At 45.6% G+C, this 26,021-nt stretch overlaps 1 protein-coding gene across 1 annotated transcript in view; it reads left to right on the top strand.

The window, feature by feature from the left end:
- Nucleotides 1-723: 723 nt before the first annotated feature.
- Nucleotides 724-26,021, top strand: part of ak4 (adenylate kinase 4) — a 54,051-nt gene continuing 28,753 nt past the window's right edge. Inside the window, exons 1-4 of the mRNA XM_078561771.1 lie at nt 724-836; nt 9,796-9,809; nt 12,974-13,075; nt 15,468-15,526. Coding sequence (XP_078417897.1) covers nt 724-836; nt 9,796-9,809; nt 12,974-13,075; nt 15,468-15,526 — 288 coding nt within the window. The remainder of the gene's footprint in view (nt 837-9,795; nt 9,810-12,973; nt 13,076-15,467; nt 15,527-26,021) is intronic.

The following is a 26,021-nucleotide window of genomic DNA, read 5'->3' as shown; positions in this document are numbered from 1 at the left end:
CCAATGTTGCCTCTGGCAATTGGCATCGCTTGAACTACAGGGTCCAGGGTGCCTTCGGGCAGTGTGAGCCCAAACCCTTCCACTGCCAGGGGACAGACATGGTCATCTTCATCATCGACCGAAATCTGTCTCGTCTTTGACACTGTTTTCACCAAGAGTGAATGCAGACTGTCACAGCGAGAGCCTGTGTGATGCCTCCACAGATGCTGAGAGAATTTGTGCAAGCGCCTGTTAACGCCTTGTACTGTAGAAAAGCGAGGATGACTTTATAGAGAAGGTAAGCTTGAATTTACAAAAAAAAATCAAAATGTTTCAAATATTTTCCGGTTAGCTCCCAGCTTGTAAAAGTCTTTGACAGTTGTATGGGAAAATGTCTGCATGTTTGAATGGAAGAAATGTTATTTTTACTGTGGAGTAGAAATGAATTTAAATACCTTTACTGTAAAAAGTTTTTGTTAAAAAAAATATTTTCAAGTGATATGTGAATAGAGAATTCGGACTTGGTTGAGCCTGGAATTATTTTAATTGTAAGAATAGCAGATTTTATATGGTTTAAGAACAAATTGTGGCACATTTTGTAAATAGATGTATATTTGCTGGAACTGGGTCTGAATTATGAATTTATGGTGTTTTTTTTCTTACCTCCTTTCGGGGTCCCCCCAGCGTTTTTCTCTCAGCTTCAATAATTTTTTACCGAATTTAACTTCAATTACCGTCTGAAAGATGGCTTCCAAAATATTCCCTGGCTCCGGGAAGGGGACTATTTCCCAGAGAATTGCGAAAAGCTTTGGGCTCGAACACTTATCGACAGGTGATTTCCTGCGCTCGAGTATAAGGTCAGACCCTGGTATGTACACGGCAATATCCAGCCTTGTATGTGTGTGTGTGTGTGCAGGTAGCACAACGTATATGTTACACTGTCAGCAGCTCAGTGTAACCGTGGCAATTTTACAAGTGAAAAGCATATTTAATTGACCTTTCCAGACTGGTCTCAAAACGACCATCTCATTCCCAGAAAAGTTTTATTTTTGACAACCTATTGGATGCATTTTACAGCATTTTGAGATAAGAAAGTATGTCTCCTTAGGAGATCCCAAAGCTCTTTATACCCATGGTGAATGCAGTCGCTCTTGTGTAGCCAGTTGCAGCAACTAATTTGGACATCAGTCACTATCAGATAACCTGTTTCAGTGGTGCTGGTTGAGGGATAAGTGTTATCCAGGGCATCCAGGGGAACGGTCTGTTCTATTCCAAATAGTGCGATGGCTTTGCAACATGCTTAGACTCCTCTTAGCTGCCAGGGGATTTGGCTAGAGCCTGAGTTGGGTGCAGAAGGAGTTACTGCAATGGAGTGGGAGTTTTTTAAAAAGGGGTGAAAGGTTCATTCACCATCATGGACACCCTGCCATATCAGGTGCTTTTCCGGGTGAAAAGGTCGACCACCAGGATCAACACTGTCTCAAACACAGCGGCCAGCATCAGAGCAGCAACCTTCTCCATTCCTCGCATCCATGAGATGGAACCAACCTATACCTAGCCAGGAACCTGCAATACTCTCCCAAACAAGGTGTTCCGGGGTCAGCCTCAGTGGCCACATGCTGTCTTCTTCTCATTAGATAATATGTCCACTGAGGAATACAGCACAGGAGGCAGTGACACTCATCCACAGCATCCCTCAGCCCAGCTCAGTCAGCTCATCCAATTCTCAACACATGTTCTCAAATGAATGCTGCCGACACTTGTGATGCATCAGGGTGATGGTCATCTTCACCGAATGCACTACATCAATCAGTGAATATATGCTTTATAAACACTCATGGGTTTGTCCTGCACATTTGCAAGGGAAAAGAGTCCAAAATGTTACAGCAACAACTTACATTTGTTTAGCACCTTTAACGTTGTAAAACAGCACAAAGCACTTCACAAGAAGATTATCAAACACAATGTGACACCAAGCTACATAAGGAGACATTAAGGCAGCTTGGCCAAAGAAGTAGGTTTTCAGGAATGTCTTAAAAGAGGACAGAGATGTAGAAAGGTTGAGAAGCTTAGGTAGAGAATCCCAGAGTTTAGGGCCTTGACAAATGAAAGCACAGCTACCAATGTTGGAGCGATTAAAATTGGGATGTTCAATAGGACAGAATCAGAGTGCAAAGATAGAAACATAAAACCATAGAAAAGTTACAGCACAGAAAGAAGCCATTCAGCCCACTGTGTCTGCGCTGGCCGAAAAATAAAAAATAAAAAAACTAGCTGCCATTCTAACCCCACCTTTCAGCACCTGGGTCCATAGCTTTGCGGGTTACAGCACTGCAGGCAGAGATCCAGGTATCTTTTAAATGCGCTGCGGGTTTCTGTCTCCACTGCTAAACCAGGTAGTAAATTCCAGTTTGTAGGGCTGGGAGAGGTACAGAGATATGGAGGAATGAGTCCATGGAGGGACTTAAAAACAAGGATGAGGATTCTAAAAATTGAAGTATTGCTTAAATGGGAGACCATGTAGGTCAGCGACAGCAGGGCTAATGCGTGAACAGAACTTGGTGTAAGTTAGGATATGGGCAGCAGAGTTTTGGAATAGGCTTCCATTTATGGAGGGTGGAAGATGGGCCAGGAGTGTGTTGGAATAGTCAAGTCTAGAGGTAACAAAGCAAAGGATGAGGGCTTGAATGGTAGATTATCTGTGGCAGGGGTGTCGTTAGGTGATGATACAGGGATGGAAGTAGGAGGCCTTAGTAATGGCACGAATATGTGGGCGGGAGCTCATCTCGAGTTAAATATGACACCAAGGCAAGAACAGTCTGTGCAATTTGAACTGTTGCCAGGGAGAATGGAGTCGATGGCTAGGAAACCGAGTTTGTACCCGGAACCAAAGACAATAGTTACAGCTTCCCAGCATTTAGTTAAAGAAAATCTCTGCTCAGCCAGTTACTGGATGTCAGAGAAGTGGCTTGGCAATTTAGACAGTGGAAGTGTCGAGAGAGGCGCTGGTGAGGAAGACCTGAGTCTCATCAGCAGACATGAAGAATGTCGCTTTGCATTTTTGGATGATGTCACTGAGAGGCAGCATGTGCATGTGAAATAGGAGTGGGCCAAGGGTAATCTTGGAACTTAGAAAATGTACCCTATAAATCTACTCTATATATGTTTTATTGACATATTTCTCCCTCATCCTTTCCCATCCTATGAGGTTACCAACTTAAGTAAATCAAGATGACTCTGCAGAGTGCTAAGTGAGATATTTAAATCAATTAATTTTCAGCAGCAAGTGTAGACACGAGCACAAATATGGAATATTGGTGAAAGGTGAATGAGCTGCTGTGTGTATATTCTGCTTTGTGCCAGGTTCTTCTTACTAATCTCTCACTATAAACCTCTCCATTGTATACAATTACTTTTCTTTAACTTTACATGACAAATGTACTCCCTATTGCAACAAAGTTTTGGCAATTGAGCATCAGTGTTAACATTTCTGTAATACCCAGAGCACTCATTAACTACCCCGTTGCTCAGTTTCTTAGTTTGATTCTTTCCTCGGTCCCTCTTCATTTTTATGCTCCATGCAACATCTGCAACTGAGAGGGCAGGTGACCAACCTGCTTTTAGGCTTTCTATTCAATAATTTCATAAGCTGCTTATTAGTTTAAAAAAAACCTTCATTTACATTCCATCATTTAAATCTTCACAATATTTAAAATAATCTGTCAAACAATAGATTGCAGTTATTGGCGTGTAGTCACTGCTATATAGGCATACAAGATAGTGCCAAGCTCTGGGGGAAGATAGGTTGACAACAATACTGAGAGCGTGTGTTAATACTCCAGAAAGCCACTAGCACCATAAGAGTTTATCTTTATATACTTTGATAAGCATTTATTTAAAGAGATACACATCGCAGGAATACACCTCCTAACCCAACAACTTCTTTCTTTCTTTCTTTCTCTTTTTCTTTCTTTCTTTCTTTCTCTTTTTCTTTCTTTCTTTCTCTTTTTCTTTCTTTCTCTTCTTTCTTTCTTTCTCTTTTTCTTTCTTTCTTTCTTTCTCTTTTTCTTTCTTTCTCTCTTTCTTTCTTTCTTTCTTTCCCTTGACAGTAATTTATTTACATAAGCTTGAGGATTAGACACAGCTGGGTAATTTTCCACATTGCTGGGTAGATGCCAGTGTTGTAGCTGTACTGGAACAGCTTGGCTAGGGGCACGGCTAGTTCTAGAGCACAAGTCTTCAATAATATTGCCAAAATATTGTCAGGGCCAATAGCCTTTGCAGTATCTAGTGCCTTCAGCCATTTCTTGATATCATGTGGAGTGAATCAAATTGGCTGAAGACTGGCATCTGTGAAGTTGGGAACCTCCGGAGGAGGTTGAGATGGATCCTCCACTCTGCACTTCTGGCTGAAGATTGTTTCAAATGCTTCTGCTTGTCTTTTGCACTGATGTGCTGGGCTCCTCCATCATTGAGGATGAAGATAATTGTGGAGCCTCCTCGTCCAGTGAGTTGTTTAATTGTCCACCACCATTCACGACTGGATGTGGCAGGACTGCAGAGCTTAGATCTGATCCATTGATTGTGGGATCATTTAGCTCTGTCAATCATATGCTGCTTCTGCTGTTTGGCACACAAGTAGTCTTCTGTTGTAGCTTCACTAGGTTGATACCTTATTTTTAGGTATGCCTGATGCTGCTCCTGGAGTGCCCTCCTGCACTCCACAGTGAACCAGGGTTGATCCCCTGGCTTGATGGCAATGGTAGAGCAGGGGATATGCCAGGCCATGAGGTTACAGATTGTGGTTGAGTACAATTCTGCTGCTGATGGCCCACTGTGCCTCATGGGCGCGCAGTTTTGTGTTGCCATACCTGTTCGAAATCTATCCCATTTAACACAGTGGTAGTGCCACACAACACAATGGAGGATATTCTCAATGTGAAGATGATGCTTCGTCTCCTAACGGACTGTGCGGTGGTCACTCCTACCAATACTGTCATGGACAGATATCTGATACTGATATTGGTGAGGATGAGGTCAAGTAGTTTTTTTCCCTCTATTGGTTCCCTCACAACCTGCTGAAGACTAAGTCTAACAGTTATGTCCTTTAGGGCTTCATCAGCTCAGTCAGTAGTGGTGCTATTGAGCCACTCTTGGTGATGGACATTGTAGTCCCCCACCCAGAGTACAGAGTACAGAGTGCCCTTGCCACCTTCAGGGCTTCCTCCAAGTGGTTTTCAACATGGAGGGTTACTCCTTCACCAGTTGAGGGGGGAGCGGTAGATGATAACCAGCAGGTGGTTTCCTTGCCTATGTTTGACCTGATGTCATGGAACTTCATGGAATCCAGAGTCGATATTGAGGATTCCCAGGGCAAATCCCTCCCGACTGCTTCCCACTGTGCTGCTACCTCTGGTGGGCCTGTCCAGTCAGTGGAACAGGACATACCCAGGGATTGTGCTGGTAGTATCTGGGACAGTGTCTGTAAGCTATGATTCCGTGATTATGACTATGTCAGGCTGTTGCATAACCAGCCTGTGAGACAGCTCTCCCAATTTTGGCACAAGTCCCCAGATGTTAGTAAGCATGATGTTGCCAGGTCAACAGGTCGATGCCGGGTGGTCTGTCTGGTTTCATTCCTTTTAGGCTTTGTAGCGGTTTGATACAACTGAATGGCTTGCTAGGTCATTCCGGAGGGCACTTAAGAGTCAACCAAATTGCTGTAAGTCTGGAGTCAGCTGTAGGCCAGACCAGACCAGTAAGGACGGCAGATTTCCTTCCCATAGGGCATTAGTGAACCAGCTGGGTTTTTAGCAACAATCGACAATGGTTTCATGGTCACCACTAGACTAGTTTTTAATTCCAGATTTTATATTTTGAATATAAATTCCACCTGCCATGGTGGGATTTAGACTCAGAGCATTAGCCTGGGCCTCTGGATTGCTTGTCCAATGACGTTACCACTAGATCACCGCCTCCCCTTACGTTGTGTTGTTTTTATGTCCTTATAACTCAAACATAGTGCTGTAGTGTAAATGTAACATCTGTTTATGGGGTGAGGGTTTACGACCTTCCCTGTTCAAAATTTATGTTAAAACAATAAAGGATTACTATATATTTTGAGTTTTTGATGAATTGTATTTAATAGTGTAATGGTTACTTCTCGCCTTTGTGGTGAATCAGGGGTGTAGTGCTAAATGTTGAGGTGCAGGACCCCTAAGAAAATGTGTTGGCCATATCATTGCTAAATCTACTATTATGTTGTTTTCTTATGTATTAATTATTTAAGTCCCCAAACATCAGTAAAACTTTGTTTTTTAAGTGAAAAATATTAGTGCCAGTAGGCATTTTATTTCGAACCATGTGATATTTTAAATCATTAGACTTTAGCATAGCTAAAATTTCATTATACAACTGTTCAATTATTCAATTCAAGACTATTAAAAACATGAATTACAGAATTCTTTACTTACTTCTGACTGGGGGTTGGTATGTAGAGGGGCTACTGCTTTTCTCGATTTATATTAATAACCTAGACATGGGTGTACAGGACACAATGTCAACACTTGAAGATGATGCAAGACTTGGAAGTATTGTGAACTGTAAGGAGGACTGTGATAGACTTGAAGAGGATATAGACAGGCTGGTGGAATGGGCAAACATGTGGCAGATTAAATTTGATGTAGAGAAGTGTGAAGTGATACATTTTAGTCAGAAGAACAAGGGGAGGTGTTATGGTAAATGCTGAGTTGTTCAAATCCCAAAGGGAATCTTGAAACAACTGCCACAATTTGTTGTGTAATTTGTATAAATTTCAAAATGCATGCCTTGAATTCAGTAGTAATAAGACCACCAAGTCTTATAGGTTTCTTACCAAACTAAATTATGCCTTTATTAATAGAAGAAATGATTTTAAATACATACATAGATCTACAAATTACTGCTATGATAACTTCTAAATCCCCTACAATTTCGATAAGGCAACAGTAAGACACATAGATTTTAAAAGACCCAGGGAAGGTGATGTACAACACCCAGAACCAGTCAAATTCAAAGTGAGTTTTCTTAACTTCAGTTCTTTGAAGACAGCAGCTTGAGGCGAGATGCGGAAGGCTTTTCACATGTGTTAGATCTTAAAATGCCTACGTTTACACACAGCCTTCGCTCCTTTATACATATTTTTCCCTTTGAATGCAAATTCCCATTGTTTCACTCTGGCCAGAATATAATGCACATTGGGTGGGCATGAGCCCAATTCGACCGAGTGTAAAATGACACGCGATGATGTCGGTCGAGCGTCCTGAAGTCATCGCGCACTTGCGCACACTCTTTCTCTCTCTCATTCCCATACACACTCTCTCTCTCATTCCCATACACTCTCTCTCTCTCTCTCATTTCCATACACACTCTTTCTCTCTCTCTCTCTCATTCCCATACACACACACTCTCTCTCATTCCCATACACACTCTCTCTCTCATTCCCATACACACTCTCTCTCTCATTCCCATACACACTCTCTCTCTCTCTCATTCCGAAACACACACTCACTCTCTCTCATTCCCATACACACACTCACTCTCTCTCATTCATATACACACATTCTCTCTCTCTCATTCCCATACACACTCTCTCTCTCATTCCCATACACACTCTCTCATTCCCATACACACTCTCTCATTCCCATACACACTCTCTCACTCATTCCCATACACACTCTCTCATTCCCATACACACACTCACTCTCTCTCATTCCCATACACACATTCTCTCTCTCTCATTCCCATACACACTCTCTCTCTCTCTCATTCCCATACACACTCTCTCTCTCTCTCTCTCATTCCCATACACACTCACTCTCTCTCATTCCCATACTCACTCTCTCTCTTTCTCATTCCCATACACACACTCACGCTCTCTCATTCCCATACACACATTCACTCTCCCTCATTCCCACATAGGAAGGGGAGGTGATGGTGTAGTGAGTGGTATTGTCACTGGACTAGTAATTCAGAAACCCAGGGTAATGCTCTGGGGACCTGGGTTTGAATCCTGCCAAGGCAGGTGGCGGAATTTGAATTCAATAAAAATCTGGAATTAAAAGTCTAATGATGACTATGAACCATGATTGTTTTAAAAAAAAACATCTAATGAAGGAAATCTGTAATTCTTACTTGGTCTGGCCTGGCCTACATGTCACTCCAGACCCACAGAAATGTGATTGACTCTTGCATGCCGTCTGAATTGGCCTAGCAAGCCACTCAGTTGTAACAAACTGCTACAAAGTCACCAGCAGGACAGACTCAGCAGAGGTGGTGGCACAGTGGTATACAGTTGGGAGGCAGTTGCCCTGAGAGTCCTCAACATCGACTCCGGATCCCATGAAGTCTCATGGCATCAGGTCAGGGCAAGGAAACCTCCTGATTACCACGTATCACCCTCCCACAGGTGATGAATCAGTGCTCCTCCATGAAGCACTGAGGGTGGCAAGGACACAGAATGTGCTCAGTAGCTCCACTACTGACCGAGCTGGCCAAGTCCTAAAGGACATAGCTGCTAGACTGGGTCTGTGGCAGGTGGTGAGGGAACCAACAAGAGGAAAAAGACAGACTTGACCTCACCCTCACCAACCTGCCTGCCGCAGATATGCATCCATGAGAGTATCGGTAGGAGTGACCACCGCGCAGTCCTGCCTTCACATTGAGTATACCCCCCATCGTGTTGTGTACCACCATGCTAAATGGGATAGATTTTGAACAGATCTAGCAACTCAAGACTGGGCACCCATGCTGTGGGCCATCAGCAGCGGCAGAATTGTACCCAAACACAATCTGTAACCTCATGGCCTGGCATATCCCCCACTCTACCATTACCATCAAGCCAGGGGCTCAACACTGGTTCAATGAAGAGTACAGGAGCAGTACCAGGCATACCTAAAAATGAGGTGTCAACCTGGTGCAGCTATAACACAGGACTACTTGTGTGCTAAACAGCATAAGCAGCAAGTGATAGACAGAGCTAAGCGATCCCACAACCAACGGATCAGATCTAAGCTCTGCAATCCTGCCACAATGAGTCGAGAATAGCGGTGGACAATTAACAACTCACTGGAGGAGGAGGCTCCACAAATATCCCCATCCTCAATGATGGAGGAGCCCAGCACAGCAGTGCAAAAGATAAGCATTTATTACAATCTTCAGCCAGAAGTGCTGAGTGGATGATCCATCTCGGCCTTTTCTGGAGGCCCCCGGCATCATGGATGTCAGTCTTCAGCCAATTCCATTCACTCCAGGTGATATCAAGAAATGGCTGAAGGCACTGGATACTGCAAAGGCTATGGGCCCTGACAATATTCAGCAATAGTACTGAAGACTTGTGCTCCAGAACTTGCCACACCCCTAGCCAAGCTGTTCCAGTACAGTTACAACACTGGCATCTACCCAGCTATATGGAAAATTGCCCATGTATGTCCTATACATAAAAAATAGGACAAATCCAACCCGGCCAATTATAGCCCCATCAGTCTACTCTCCAAGTAATGGAAGTGGTCATCAACAGTGCTATCAAGCGGCGCTTGCTTAGCAATAACCTGCTCACTGACGCCCAGTTTGAGTTCAGCCAGGGCCACTCAGCTCCTGACCTCATTACAGCCTTGGTTCAAACATGGACAAAAGAGCTGAACTCCCAAGGTGAGGTGAGAGTGACTGCTCTTGACATCAAGGCAGCATTTGACTGAGTGTGGCATCAAGGAGCCCTAGCAAAACTGGTGTCAATGGGAGTCAGGGGGAAAACTCTCCACTGGTTGGAATCATACCTAGCACAAAGGAAGATGGTTGTGGTTGTTGGAGGTCAGTCATCTCAGCTCCAGAACATCATTGCAGGAGTTCCTCAGGGTAGTGTCCTTGGCCCTACCATCTTCAGCTGCTTCATCAATGACCTTCCTTCCATCATAATGCAGAAGTGGGGATGTTCGCTGATGATTGCACAATATTCAGCACCATTCATGACTCTGCGGATACTGAAGCAGTCTATGTCCAAATGCAGCAAGACCTGGACAATATCCAGGCTTGGGCTGACAAGTGGCAAGTAACATTCATGCCACACAAGTGTCAGGCAGTGACCATCTCTAAGAGGATGCAGCTCCCACAACACTCAAGAAACTTGACACCATCCAGGATAAAGCAGCCATTTGATTGGCACCACCTCCACAAACATTCACTCCCTCCACCACCGACGCACAGTAGCAGCAGTGCGTACCATCTACAAGATGCACTGCAGGAATTCACCAAGGCTCCTTCGACAGCACCTTCCAGACCTAAGACCACTACTAAATAGAAGGACAAGGGCAGCAGATAGATGGGAACACCACCACCTGGAAGTTGCCCTCCAAATCACTCACCATCCTGGCTTGGAAATTCATCGCCGTTCCTTCACTGTCGCTGGGTCAAAATCGTGGAACTCCCTTCCTAACAGGACTGCGGGTTTATCTACAGCACATGGATTGCAGTGGTTCAAGAAGTCAGCTCACTGCCACCTTCTCAAGGGCAGCTAGGGATGGGTAGTAAATGCTGGCCTAGCCGGCAATGCCCGCATCCCATGAATGAATAAAAAAAAACACATTCTCTTTCATTCCCACACACACACACACTTTCTCTCATTCCCACACACACACACACACACACACACTCTGTCTCATTCCCACACACACTCTCTCAGTCATTCCCACATTCACATTCTTTTTCTCTCATTCCCATACACACACTCTCTCAGTCGTTCCCACATTCACATTCTCTCTCTCTCATTCCCATACACACACTCTCTCAGTCATTCCCACATTCACATTCTCTCTCTTTCATTCCCATACATACACTCTCTCTGCCATTCCAACATTCACATTCTCTCTCTCTCATTCCCATACACACACACTCTCAGTCATTCCCACATTCACATTCTCTCTCTCTCATTCCCATACACACACTCTCTCAGTCATTCCCACATTCACATTCTCTCTCTCTCATTCCCATACACACACTCTCTCAGTCATTCCCACATTCACATTCTCTCTCTCTCATTCCCATACACAAACTCTCTCAGTCATTCCCACACACACACACACACACACACACACACACACAACTCTGGGCTGAATTTTTATCTCGTCGGGCGGCCATTTGCCCGACCTGACCAAGTGTAAAATGACACGTGATGATGTTGGGCGAGTGTCCTGACGTCAAATGTGTGGTATTTCGGTTGGGGTTGGGGTTGGGGGCGTGGGGGTGTGTGCCGGAGTTGGCAGTGCACCCACCAACAATTAAAAGGCCTAATAAGGCCATTAAAAAAGTAATTAATAGAATTTTTTCACTGCCCGTCCAACCTTACATTGGCGGGCAGGCGAAAACGCCAAGTACCCTTTGCATTTTTTGGAAACCTCATCCAGGGCGGGAACAGCAAATAAAAATAAAATAAAAATTTTAAAATTTAATTAATAACAGGTCCCTGCTCATGTGACAGAGTCACATGAGGAGACGTTTTTTTTTATTCACTCATGGAATGTGGACATCACTGACTAGGCCAGCATTTATTGCCCATCTGTAATTGCCCTTGTTCAGAGGGCATTTTTAAGAGTCAACCACATTGCTGTGGGTCTGGAGTCATATGTAGGCCAGACCAGGTAAGGACAGCAGATTTCCTTCCCTAAAGGGCAGCCTAAAGGAGTGTTGGAATGTCCTAAAGGACATTAGTGAACTTAGATGGGTTTTTACAACAATCAACAATGGTTTCATGGTCATCATTAGACTTTTAATTCCAGATATTTATTGAATTCAAATTCCACCATCTGCCATGGTGGGATTCAAACCCAGGTCCTCAGAGCATTAACCTGGGTCTCTGGATTACCGGCCCAGTAACAGTACCACTACGCCATCACCTCCCCTCCTTTTATAACATTTTTATCATCTTTATTTTTTATTTTGAGAACTGTTCATCTTCCTGAGGCAGCTCTGTGCCTTAGGGAGATATTCAAGCACATACCCGTGCGCATGCGCTGTGTGCGCTCGCCCTCCTCCCCCTCCCAACACAGGCAGCGCTGAGTGCTGCCGCTCGCATTTCACACTGACTTGGAAATATATTGCTATTCCTTCACTGCTGCTGGGTCAAAATCCTGGAACTCCCTCCCTAACAGCACTGTGGCTGTACCTACATGACTTGGACTGCATCGGTTCAAGAAGGCAGCTCACCACCACCTTCTCAAGGGCAATTAGGGATGGGCAATAAATGCTGGCCCAGCCAACGACGCCTACATCCTGTGAATGAATAAAAAAAACACACACACGCTCTTTCATTCCCCAACATCCCCCTCCCCCCCACCCCCCCACACACACACACACTCTCTCTCTCTCTCTCTCTCTCTTTCCCACAGACACACAGATTCTCTCTCCCATTCCCACACATGCAGACACACACAATCTCCCACACGAGTAGTCAGCCTCCTCCCCTCCTCTGCAGTGTCTCTCTCCTGGGCCATGCAGCTAGCCTCTCCTCCCCTGGGCCCTGGCTCTCTGCTTCCTGGCACCCTCCTCCCTGGGCCCTGGTTGGAGGTGCTGGAGCGGTGCTCCAGTGTGCTCTGGCATCTCTGCACCCCTGTGGTGAATATGGGAGCTCTTCAACTTAGCCTAATACTCACTTGATGTGTAAAAATGTACAATTTCTACCAGGGCCACTGGGGAATGATCAGGAACAAGAACCATAGCTGATTCCCCATCTCCGAACTCACCCTCTTTAAAATGTTGGAACCCTGAAGCCAGTAGTAAAGCCACAATTCCTACCTTAACAGATCACAGGCCATATTTTGCATCTGACATTCTTTTAAGTACATCTTAGTAACACGTTAGAAAATACACCCAAGAAGTTCAAATTTCAATATTGAAGAAATGTGTTTTTGGTCCATTTGTTTCTCTTTAATACTAAAAAACAATTTTTTTTTGGATTCCACAAAAGTTGAGCTCCTGGCTAAACAGTATCTGGATAGAGGGCATTTGGTGCCAGATCCTGTAACGGCCCAGCTGATGTTAGGAGAGCTAAAAAAGACTGGAGGACAGAGCTAGCTGTTGGACGGTATGTATGCCACTTCTAGATTTTAATATTTACAGCAGTATTGTCCCAGGGGTTATTTTTAATTGAGCAACCTAGCTGAAAGGCTAGGATGCCTGGTGTAGGATGCCGCAAACATTGAAAAAAATAAAAGTAGTTGAATCAGGAAATATAGGGACTGTGATGCTAAATGTGTGTTTTAAAAGCTTACGGATTGTATGAGGAACAAAGGACAAAAGGAAATGAGGATTTCTACACTTTTAAGCTTCTGGGAAAGTGAGTTAGAGGAGCAGATAGCGAGATGAGTCATGATTGTGATACTGTGATATTGCAAGTAGGAGAAAGAGGGAAAAGCTCAAAGGAAGAATGATCATGACACAATTAGCTAATAGGAAACTAAATCCAATTCAGTGGTATCAATCGCTGAGCATTCAGCAAGAATTTGGGAATGGAATCTGACCTAGGCCGATATTTATTCCATGCTTCCTACTCTCTGGTAAACATTTGAGCCAGGGTCAAATCCAGGCTTCGATTCCTGACTTGATCTAAACATAACTGGAGTATTTTCTTCTGTCAGATTTTAATTGAGGCCACTACCTCTCCTAACTGGTTATTCTCTGTGTGAAGGCAGGTTTTTGACCATGGAGAGAGTCAAAGACAAGATTTGACCTTGTCCTCACCAAACATCTACATCTACAACTCCAGCAGCAATTGTTGGATTGCCACAGTTTGCCTGAAGAATAAGCTCTTTTTCTCATCCCGAGCTCAGGTGATGGTAGAGTGTTCCAGATTTCCACTACCCTTCATGTGATAGTGCTTCTTGAAATTACTTCTGAACAGTTTAGCTCAAGCTAAGGTTATTCACCCTTGTTCTGCACTCTCACACTGGTTTACCCTATCAAGTCTTTCAAACATCTTAAACATCTCAATTTGAATACTTCTTAGTCTTCTATACTCAAGAGACACGAGTCTAGTCTATGGAACAGAGGACAGGCAACACGACATGGGAGGGAAGAGAAGTCAAGAAGGGGGAAATTTGAGCGGCGCTATGCAACCATGTCAATTGCACAGGGGCACCACAGGCCACTACCTGCACAGCACAATTGTATCAATGGTGAATGCCATACAGGTTGCACAGGTGGCAGCGCTGTCTGCCCCTGAGGAAACTGGCAGAGTCTGCATAGCAGTGCTTTGAAGTTTTCCCCAGAGTGTTTTATTAAACAGTGTTATTAAACAGAAAGTGTGTTCTTATACACCACGTAGAGTAACAGTGCAAATGGCCTTCAAATTCTCTTGGGCATGATAGACCCAAACAAGAGCAGGGAGAAAATAAACTGAAGAATTGAAAGATATTTAAGCCACTTACCCTTGTGACTAGTTGGTAATGATTCATTTACATCTATTTTAGCTTTGATATATTTTCCTTTATCACTTACAGAGTTCTGGGCATTCACATAGATGGTTAGGTTGAGGCTGTTGCCAAGACAGCATTGATTGCATCAGTGCTGCACACCATTTCCTGCCCATCATCTCCACAGTTTCCTTAGTGCTAATCTTTTGCCTACTTCACAATGTTACACCATTTGAATTCTTCTAGTATCTGATGGATGAATTAGATCACCTGATCTTTGAAAATGGACTGCTGGGTATGAAATTGAGCTATAAAGACACAAAGAAGGTTTGACATTTGGTCCCAGTCAGGGTGGCAAGACAGATGCTGCAATTGGTCTTTGTGCTTCTGGGCTAGGGAGGATGAAAATGAAGTATATCAGCAAGTGGGTCCTGATGCAAAATGTTGTATGTGGACAAGAACAGGATAAGCTTCACTGTGATGCCCATCATTGCTAAATAGCCTGCTAACAGCATCACTTCCTAACAGGAGGCAAAGCAGTAGTGGCAAATTGCATTTAAATGTATCAAGCTATTTGCACATGACATCATTGTAATAAAATTGATGCATAATTCTATAAGCTTTGCCCTTCCCTACACAAAGTTTTCAAATTACCTTTTTATTTTTTATTCATTCATGGGATGCGGGCTTCGTTGGCTGGGCCAGCATTTATTGCTCATCCCTATTTGACCTTGAGAAGTTGGTGGTGAGCTGCCTTCTTGAACCGCTGCAGCCCATGTGGTGTAGGTACACCCATAGTGCTGTTAGGAAGGGAGTTTGACCCAGTGACAGTGAAGGAACGGCGATATATTTCCAAGTCAGGATGGTGAGTGACTTGGAGGGGAACTACCAGATGGTGGTGTTCCCACCTTTAGGTATATTATAGTTGAGTATTGAATTTCAAAAAGTAGATGAGGTTTTACTCTGAGGTTTGGAGGAGTAGCTCCTCCTGCTAGTTTCACTGTCAAACTATAGGCTCCTAATATGATCCCTTTATTCTTCTGAGCTCAGGTTTTCCCCATACACTTCCCCAGGCCAAAGCACTTAACAGCATATATGAGCTCGATCTTGTCATTCATTCTATCTAGCTCAGCCTTGAATAAATTCAGTGGTCCAGCTTCCACTGTTTTCTGGGGAAGAGCATTCCATGACACTCAGAGAAAATAATTCTCGTCATCTCCATCTTAAAAGGACAATCTCCTATTTTTTTAAACTGCGTCACCTACAGGAGGAAACACATTCCTGGTATCCACCCTATCAAGTCCCCTTAGGATCTTATACATTTCAATAAGATAACCTCTCGTTCTTCTAAACTCCAATGGGTAAAAGCACAACCTGTTCAAACTTTCTTCATAAGATAAGCCCTTCATCCAAGATTAAGTTGAGTGAACCTTCTCTGAACTGCTCTGAACACAATTATATCCTTTTGCAAAGGAAGATACTAAAACTGGACACAGTAGTCCAGATATGGTCTCACCAAGCCCAGTACAGCTACAGTAAAACCTCCCTTCTTTTATATTCCATTCTCATTGCAATAAACACTAACATTCCATTTGTCTTCCTAATCACTTGCTGTGCCTGCATATTAACTTATTGTGCTTCATGCACCAAGACACCTACATCCTGCTGTACCACTGTGCTCTGCAATCTCTCTCGTTTAAATGTATAATGTTTTTCTATTCTTCCTGCCAAAGTGGGCAAGCTCACATTTTCCCACGTTATAGTCCATCTACCCACTCACTTAACCTATCTCTATCCCTTTGTAGACTGTTGTCTCCTCTTGACAACTCACTTTCCTACCTATCTATTCAACAGCAATTTCTGTCAGTGGACATCACCTCCTTGGTAAGGCAGGCGCAGCTTTCCTCAATTTCACCTTTCAGAGGTGTGTTCTGCAAAAATTAGCTAGCATACATTTGGTCCCTTTGTCCACGTCATTGTAAATAGTTGAGGGCCCAGCACTGATCCCTGTGGCACCCCACTAGATACAAGCTTGCCGACCCAAAAAAAAACCCAATTTATTCAAACTCCCTGCTTGCTGTTAGCTAACCAGCCTTTATGCATGCTAACATGTTACCTCTACACCGTGAGCTGTTACTTTGTGTAGAACCTTTTATATGGCACTTTATCAGATGCCTTTTAAAAATCTAAGTACACCACATCTACAGGTCCTCCTTTATCCACATTGCTTTCTACTTCCTCAAAGAACTCTAATAAATTAGTTAAACACAATTTCCCTTTCACAAAACCATGTTGACTCTGCCTGATCCCATTATGATTTTCTATATATCATGCTATAGCCTCCTTATTAATGGATTCCAGCAGTTTCCACATGACAGGTGTTAGGCTAACTGGCTTATAGTTCCATGTTTTCTGTCTCCCTCCTTTCTTGAATAAAGGAGTTACATTTGCTATTTTCCAAACTCCTGGGGCTCCTCCAGAAACTCAGGAATTATGGAAGATTATAACTAATGCTTCTGCCACCTCTGCAGCCATTTCTTTTAAGACACTAAGATGCAGGCCATCAGATCCTGGGGATGTGTCAGACTTTGGGACTAATAGTTTTCCCACTATCGTTTCCCTGGTGATGGTGATTGTTTTAAGTTCATCCCTCCCTTTTCCTCTTGATTTTCAAGTATTTTTGGGAAGTTTTCTGAGTCTCGTACACTGAAGACAGACACAAAATACCTATTTAACACTTCTGCTTTTTCCTTGTTTTCCATTATTGATTCCCCAAACTCACACCCTAGAGAGCCGATACTGAATTTTTTTTCATTCTTTTCCTTTTTAAATGCTTGTAGAAACAATTGCTATCTGTTTTCAGCTTTCTAGCTGACTTTCTCTCATACTCAACCTTCTCCCTCTTTTTTTTAATTCATTCTTTGCTGGTTCTTAAAAATTGTCCAATCTTCTGACCTGCCACTAATTTTTGCAGAATGTATAGTGTTTCCTACAAGTTGATACCATCTTTAACTTCATTATTTAGCCATGAATGATGCATCCTTCTCAAATAATCTTTCTTTCTCATTGGGATAAATCTTTGCTGAGAATTATTAAACATCTCAAAAGTCTTCCACCGCATTTATACTACCTCACCTTTTAACCTAGTTTCCTAGTTCACTTTAGCCAACTCTGCCTTCATACCTTTATTTAGGTTTAGAACACAAGTCTTAGGCCCATACTTCTCACCTTTAAACTGAGCATGAAATTCTATCATGTTATGATTGCTGTTGCCGAGAAGCTCTTTACTATGAGGTTATTGATTAATCTTATTTTTTTTATTCTTTCACAGGATGTGAGCTTCGTTGGCTGGGCCAGCATTTACTGCCCATCCCTAGTTGCCCTGGAGAAGGTGGTGGTGAGCTGCTTCTTGAACCACTGCAGTCCATGTGGTGTAGGTACACCCACAGTGTTGTTAGGAAGGGAGTTCCAGGATTTTGACCCAGTGACAGTGAAGGAACGGCGATATATTTCCAAGTCAGGATGGTGAATGACTTGGAGGGGAACTTCCAGGTGGTGGTGTTCCCATCTATCTGCTGCCCTTGTCCTTCTAGATGGTAGCGGTAGTGGGTTTGGAAGGTGCTGTCTAAGGAGCCTTGGTGAATTCTTGCAGTGCATCTGGTAGATGGTACACACTGCTGCTATTGTGCGTCAGTGGTGGAGGGAGTGAATGTTTGTGGATGTGATGCCAATCAAACGGACTGCTTTGACTGGATGGTGCCAAGTTTCTTGAGTGCTGTGGGAGCTGCACTCATCCAAGCAAGTGGGGAGTATTCCATCACACTCCTGACCTGTGCCTTGTAGATGGTGGACAGGCTTTAGAGACTCAGGAGGTGAGTTACTCACCGCAGGATTCCTAGCCTCTGACCTGCTCTTGTAGCCACAGTATTTATATTGCTAGTCTAGTTCAGTTTCTGGTCAATGGTAACCTCCAGGATGTTGATAGTGGGGGATTCAGTGATGGTAATGCCATTGAACGTCAAGGGGTGATGGTTAGATTCTCTCTTGTTGGAGATGGTCATTGCCTGGCACTTGTGTGGCCTGAATGTTACTTGCCACTTGTCAGCTCAAGCCTGGATATTGTCCAGGTTTTGCTGACCTCTAACAACCACAACCATTTTCCTCTGTGCTAGGTATGACTCCAACCAGTGGAGAGTTTTCCCCCTGATTCCCATCGACTCCAGTTTTGCTAGGGCTCCTTGATGCCACACCCTATCAAGTGTGGTCTTGATGTCAAGGGCAATCACTCTCACCTCACCTCAGCAGTTCAACTCTTTTGTCCATGTTTGAACCAAGGCTGTAATGAGGTCAGGAGCTGAGTGGCCCTGGCAGACCCAAACTGGGCATCAGTGAGCAGGTTATTGATAAGCAAGTGCCGCTTGATAGCACTGTTGATGACTCCTTCCATTACTTTACAGATGATCGAGAGCAGACTGATGGGGTGATAATTGGCCGAGTTGGATTTGTCCTGTTTTTTATTGCACAGGACATACCTGGGCAATTTTCCACATAGCCAGGTAGATGCCAGTGTTGTAGCTGTTCTGGAACAGCTTGGCTAGGGGTGCAGCAAGTTCTGGAGCACAAGTCTTCAGTACTATTGCCAAATATTGTCAGGCCCCATAGCCTTCGCAGTATCCAGTGCCTTCAGCCGTTTATTGGTATCACGTGGAGTGAATCGAATTGGCTGAAGACTAGCACCTGTGATGCTGGGGACCTCTGGAGGAGGCCAAGATGGATCATCCACTCGGCACTTCTGGCTGAAGATTGTAGCAAATGCTTCAGCCTTACCTTTTGCGCTGCTGTGCTGGGATCCCCCATCATTGAGGATGGGGATATTTGTGGAGCTTCCTCCTCCAGTGAGTTGTTTAATTGTTCACCACCATTCATGTTTGGATATGGCAGGACTGCAGAGCTTAGATCTGATCCGTTGGTTGTGGGATCGCTTAACCCTGTCTATCACTTGCTGCTTATGCTGTTTGGCACGCAAGTAGTCCTGTATTATAGCTTCACCAGAGTGACACCTCATTTTTAGGTATGCCTGGTGTTGCTCTTGACATGCTCTCCTGCACTCTTCACTGAACCATAATTGATCCCCTGGCTTGGTGGTAGTGGCAGAGTCGGGGATATGCCAGGTCATGAGGTTACAGATTGTGTTCGAGTACAATTCTGCTGCTGCTGATGACCCACAGCGCTTCATGGCTGCCCAGTCTTGAGATGCTAGATCTGTTCAAAATCTATCCCATTTAGCATGGTGGTAGTGCCACACAGCATGATGGAGGGTATCCTCAATGTGAAAGCAGGACTTCGTCTCCACAATGACTGTGCAGCCGTCACTCCTACCGATACGGTCATGGGCAGATGCATCTGAGGCAGGAAGGTTGGGGAGGATGAGGTCAAGTCTGTTTTTTCTCTCTTATTGGTCCCCTCACCACCTGCCGCAGACCTAGTCTAGCAAATATGTCCTTCAGGACTCAACCAGCTCACTCAGTAGTGGTGCTACCAAGCCAGTCTTGATGATAGACATTGAAATCCCCCACCCAGGCACCCCTGCCATCCTCCAAGTGGTGTTTAACATGGAGGAGCACTGATTTGTCAGCTGAGGGAGGGTGGTATGTGGTAATCAGCAGGAGGTTTCCTTGCCTATGTTTGACCTGATGCCATGAGACTTCATGGGGTCCGGAGTTGATGTTGAGGACTCCCAGGGCAACTTCCTCGCGACTGTATACCACTATGCCGCCACCTCTGCTGGGTCTGTCCTGCCGGTGGGACAAGACATACCCAGGGATGGTGATGGTGGTGTCTGGGACATTATCTGTAAGATATGATCCTGTGAGGACGACTATATCAATCTATTGCTTGATTAGTCTGTGAGACAGCTCTCCCAGTTTTGGCACTAGCCCCCAGATGTTAGTAAGGTTTGCAGGGTCAACAGGTCATTTCCTGTGCCTAGGTCGATGCCGGGTGGTCTGTCTGGTTGCATTCCTTTTTTGAGGCTTTATAGCGATTTGATACAACTGAGTGGCTTGCTAGGTCTTAATCAGAGGGCATTTAAGAGTCAACCATATTGCTGTGCATCTGGAGTCACATGTAGGCCAGACCGGGATGGACAGATGGACAGCAGATTTCGTTCCCTAAAAGGGCAGGTCATCATTAGACTTTTTAAATTCCAGATTTTTATTGAATTCAAATTCCACCATGGCAGGATTTAAACCTCTGGGTTCCCAGAGCATTACCCTGGGTCTCTGCATTACTAGGCCAGCGACAATACCACTACACCATTGCCTCCCTAGAATGGCCTGCTTCTTGACTGGCACTAGAATATACTGCTCTCAGAAATTGTCCTGAATACACTATGAACTCATTTTCTGTGTTACTTTTGCAAATCTGATTCACTCAATCTACATGTAAATTAAAGTCACCCATGATTATTGCAGTATCTTTCTTGTATTCCCCATTTATTTCTTCCGATATGCTCTCTCCTACAGTGTAACTAATGATAGGGGGCCTATAAACTATTTCCCCAAGTGACCTCTTACCCTTCATATTTCTTACCTCTATTCAAACTGATTGTATACCTTGCTCTTTCAAGCTAAGGTCATTTCTCACTAACGGTATCCTTAATTAACAGAGCTACCACCCCACCACCTTTTCCTAGCTTCCTGAATGTCGAATACCTGCAATATTTAGGTCCCAGCCTTGGTCATTTTTCAACCATGTCTCCGAAATGGCAATCAGGTCATACATATTTATTTCTATCTGTGCTAACAATTCCTCCATTTTGTTATGAATGCTGTGTGCATTCAGATACAGAGCTTTACCTCTCTCTTTTTATCATTGTTGTAATCTCTAGCCTTATCTGCTGGTGCCCTCTTAAGTTTGTACTCTCTGTCCCTTCTTGCCACATTCTGGTTGCCGTTACCCAAATTGCTACCCTGTTCTATTACCTTGTCGTTTTCCTGTAACTTACCACATCTCCCCTCACATGATCCCTTCTCCCGACTGTTTAGTTTAAAGCCCTCTCTACCTCCCTAGTTATATGACTCGCCAGAACACTGGTCCAAGCACGGTTTTGATGAAGACCATCTCAGTGGTACAGCTCCCATTTTCCCCAATACTGGTGCTAGAACCCCATGAATCGAAACCCATTTCTCCCACACCAGTCTTTGAGCCAAGCATTCTTCTCTCTAGTCTTATTTATCCCATGCCAATTTACTCATGGCTCAGGTAATAATCCAGAGATTATTATCTTTGAGGTTCTGCTTTTTAACTTAGCCCCTATTTGATCATACTTCCTAAACAGAACCCCTTTCCTAATCCTATTTATGTCATTGGTGCCAAGTGGACCACAAAGACTGGATCCTCACCCTCTCACTGCAAGTTCCTTTCCAGCCCAGAGTAGATGTCCCAAACACTAGCACCGGGCAGGCAACATAGCTATTTAGACCCTCACTCTTGGCTACAAAGAACTGTCTCTATCCTCCTGACTATACTGTCCCCTCCTACCACTACATTCCTATTTACTCCCCCTGCTTGAATTGCTTCCTGTACATGGTGCCATGGTCAGTTCACTCATCCAATTTGAAGCCCTTGCTCTCATTCAAACAAGCTGCAAGAACCTTGAATCTGCTGGACAATTGCAAGAGCTGAGGCACCTTGACTTCTACCTTCTCGATTCACTTGCCTGCCTCACAGTGACACCCTCCTGTCCCTGACCACTCACAAGGCAGATGACTCTATCCTAAGGGGTGTGACTGCTTTCTGGAACAAAGTGTCCAGGTAACTTTCCCCCTCCCTGATGCATCACAGTGTCTGTAGCTCAGTCTCCAGCTCACTGACTCTGAGCCAAAACTCCTCGAGCCGCAAGCACTAACTGCAGATGTGGTTGCTATGGATCACACTGTCATCCATCAGCCTTCACATACTGCAGCCTCAACCTGTCACCTGACCTTCCATCTTTATTACGTGTTTAATTAATTTAATTTTCTTAATTAATAATCTCCACTATTGCTAATAAATGAATTCCTACTTGAACCAAATTCCCAACTACACACTTGGGGTGGAATTTTCCCAGAATTGCACTAAGTGCGGTAGTGGGCGGGTAAAATGGTGTCCTACCAGCCGATGAAAAAAGTGGGTTTTCAAGCTGTATCTTTCCGAGCCCGCCTCATTACTTATTCCAGGAAACATGCCATTTCCATGGCAGAGGGGCTCTTATTCACCAGCGTGCCATCACCCCGCTGTTGCATCATGCCAGCTGCCATCTTTAAAAGGCAGCCGCCAGCAAAGCGCTCATCGCCACCAGCTCAACACCACTGCCTGGGAGACATGGCCAGCAAAGGCAAAAAGCCCCCTGCTTCAACAATGGGTCCCTCGAGCGGCTGCTGGATGCCGTGGAGGCCCGCTGGGATGTGCTGTATCCCCGCTCTTCCCGCAGGATGGACAGCAACGTCACCAACCCGACTTGGGAGGCGGTGGTCAGCGTGAACACCCTGCAGAGGAGGACAGCCACTCAGTGCCGCAAAAGGATGAATAATCTCCTCTGTTCCACCAGGGTAAGTCACTCTTTGCATCACTCCAAACTCACACATTCACAAACCCATGACACACCCACAGGGCCCTCACTCACTGCCAGTGCAATGGACATCACCATTTGCTCTTTCACACACACCATCATTGTCCTCATCCCGTCCATGGGACCACTCACCATCCACACAGGCCAGGCATACTTATCATCTGGCCCGGCAGGCGTCCTGCTTACACTCTCCCTATCTCTATCCATGCAGGACAAACTGGCTCACAACAGGAGGGAAAGGTCGCAGACAGGTGGAGGGATGCCGGAAATCAAGGTTCTGTGAGAATTCAGTAGAGCTATCCAGCTGACCGGTGATGACCAGGACCGGTCCTGTGCTGGCTGTGAGGTCGGCACTGCTCTACCAAGTGAGGATCCAGCAGTGCAACATCCATCAGACAACCATGCTATGAGTGATGTGTCCTCTTTCCCAGGCCACTGCCATGCACTAATTATCTCTCCTTGCTTTTGCAGGCACATCTGCCAAACAGCCGACAGAGTCCATGATCCAGGGCCTCCAATCAAGCCCCAAAGAAACCTCTGAAGAGGAATCTGAAGGCACCCTCCCTGAAGACCCATCACAGTACTCACCCACACCCTCCACTAGCGCAGAGACACATACCTTGGTGGGACCTAGCTTTAGAGCAGCCTCGAGATCACAATCTGGTGAGCACATCGCACTTTCTGATCCACAACAGGCAGAGGCAGGGACTTTACTGGAATCCGGCACTCAGAGGACTGCTGGAGGCCAGAACATTGCCGAGTCCGAGTCAGATGAAGAGCCTCTGGACTCGGTCATCACAGTTGCTAGAGCTGCAAATGCAAGCTAGGGAACAACAGGAAGGGATGTCCACTGCAGTCCTCAGATTGCAAAGCACAATGGAGGAGTCCGTCCATCTTCAGACCAAGGTGATAGCGCTGGCATTGCAACGCACCGAGGTCAACACTGGCAGGATGGCAGCCACCATGGAGACCTTGGTCCAGGACGTCACTCCTGCACTGCTGCACGGGCTTAACTCCATTGCTGATGCCATAGTTGGCCTCCAACAGTATGTACGTGAGAGGGGTGCTGGGCATCTTGATCTCACTCCAGCTACCTCTTCCACTCACAGAGTCAGCCAGGGGCCCTCAGACACCCATAGGGAGGAGGATCAACAGGTGCACACTCCAGGGCCATCCATCCAGGTGACTCTAGGAGTGACCAGCCCATCTGACTCCCTTCTTCCTGTGACCTCCGCAGATCCAGCTTCACAGGCCGAGGAGGGTGCCACTGCCACACAGCAGGACCCTAAAAGCAGGCCGGGGCCCTCTAAGTCTCGGCCCTCCAGAAGACGCCTGCCAAGATCATCACAGACAGGGCATAGCAGTCAGCAGGCTGCCTCCACCTCTGCTGTGGATGTCCGGGAAGCACCAAGATGTAGCGGCAAGATTAGGAAAGTTAGATAAAAGTAGTTGCACAGCCTGGCCATGGGTGTTGGTCACTTGTACATACTGTTCACTATTCTCAATAAACTCCTAAGAATGTCTCCCTGCCTGTGGCTCCTTGTTCTGATGAGCAGTGTTCTTGTCACTCAGATGTGAACCTTTCTGCACAAGATAAAAGACAGGTGTCTCAGTCCAGGGCCTCTTCCCCATGCTCTGTGCAGCCTCCAGACCACAGTGATGGTCCAGCCTCACACTCCCTGGAAACATTACTGATGCCTGTACCTCGGCAGTGCTGGTCATTGCTGCCAGAACATAGTGGGCAGGAGCCACAGAGTTCTGTCATTCTCACTGTGTGCTCTCAGCACCTTTAAAGTGGGGCTGTCCCCGATCACACCAGCGTCTGCGACCAGCGATGCTGTGCACCAGCTTCCGAAGGACTCAGGTGGTGAAGGCAGACACAGCATCAGATGCGTCTAAGGTTTCATAGCTGCGTCTCTGTGATAGCCCTGATCATGGAGCGCAAACAAGCTGCCCTCGGCCAGACAGGAGTCAGGCATTCAGAGAGGCTATGTGAAGATCTATGGAGTGTTCTCCCTGTATGTTGTCATCATCCTCCTGCGATCGAGCGACTCTTAGAGCCTCCACTGCATCTCCATTACAGGAGTGTTCTCACAGTCAAACGTTCACAACTGTGATGTGAGGATCTACAGGGACACCTCACTCCATGTTGTCATCATCCTCCACAAATCTGGCAGCTATGAGGGCCTCCCGAGTGTGCCTGCCTCATCTAACCAGTGTGAGAGCCTCATCCCCGTTATCGTCACCATCGAGGACCCCCTCACCCTCATTGCCATTGGTGTTCTCCTCATTAGAGGAGATGTGCAGCTCCTCCATCTCCTCCTCAGCCAGCTCCTCTCCCCGTTGCAGCGCCAGATTGTAAAAGGCGCAGCAGACGATGATGATGTGTGATACCCTCTGCGGACTGTATTCCAGGGATCCACCAGACCGGTCCAGGCACTGGAACCGCATTTTCAGCTTCCCACTGGTCTGCTCCACCAAGTTGCGAGCTGCTGCATGAGCCTCATTATAGTGTCGCTCTGCTGCAGTCTGAGGCCGCCGCACGGCTGTCATCAGCCACGGCCTCTGCGGGTAGCCCATGTCCCCACGGAGCCAAACCTGCAGCCTCTATGGACCCTGGAAGACTGCAGGGGATCTGTGAATGACTCAGGATGTAGACGTTGTGCACACTCCCTGGAAACCGTGCATATACCTGCAGGATTTCTGGGTTTCTGGTGGTCGCACATCAGCTGCACATTCAATGAGTGGAAGCCCTTGCAGTTGATGTAGTCCACCGAGTGTAGCGACGGAGACCTGAGCGCCACATGAGTGCAGTCAACCACACCCTACACCTGTGGGAATCCCGAGATCTGGGAAAATCCAATGACCCTCGCATCCTGGCTGTGCCAGTCCCAGGCGAAATGCACAAAGTTGTGTGCCATGGAGAAGATGGCATCCGTGACCTCAAGGATGCATTTGTGGGTGGTGGATTGGGAAATCCCACAGAGGTCGCC

Source organism: Cetorhinus maximus, chromosome 17, assembly GCF_964194155.1.
Source record: "Cetorhinus maximus chromosome 17, sCetMax3.hap1.1, whole genome shotgun sequence".
Classification (NCBI taxonomy): Eukaryota; Metazoa; Chordata; class Chondrichthyes; order Lamniformes; family Cetorhinidae; genus Cetorhinus; species Cetorhinus maximus.
Note: the sequence above shows the minus strand (reverse complement) of the source record. Positions and strands in the feature narration are given on the sequence as shown.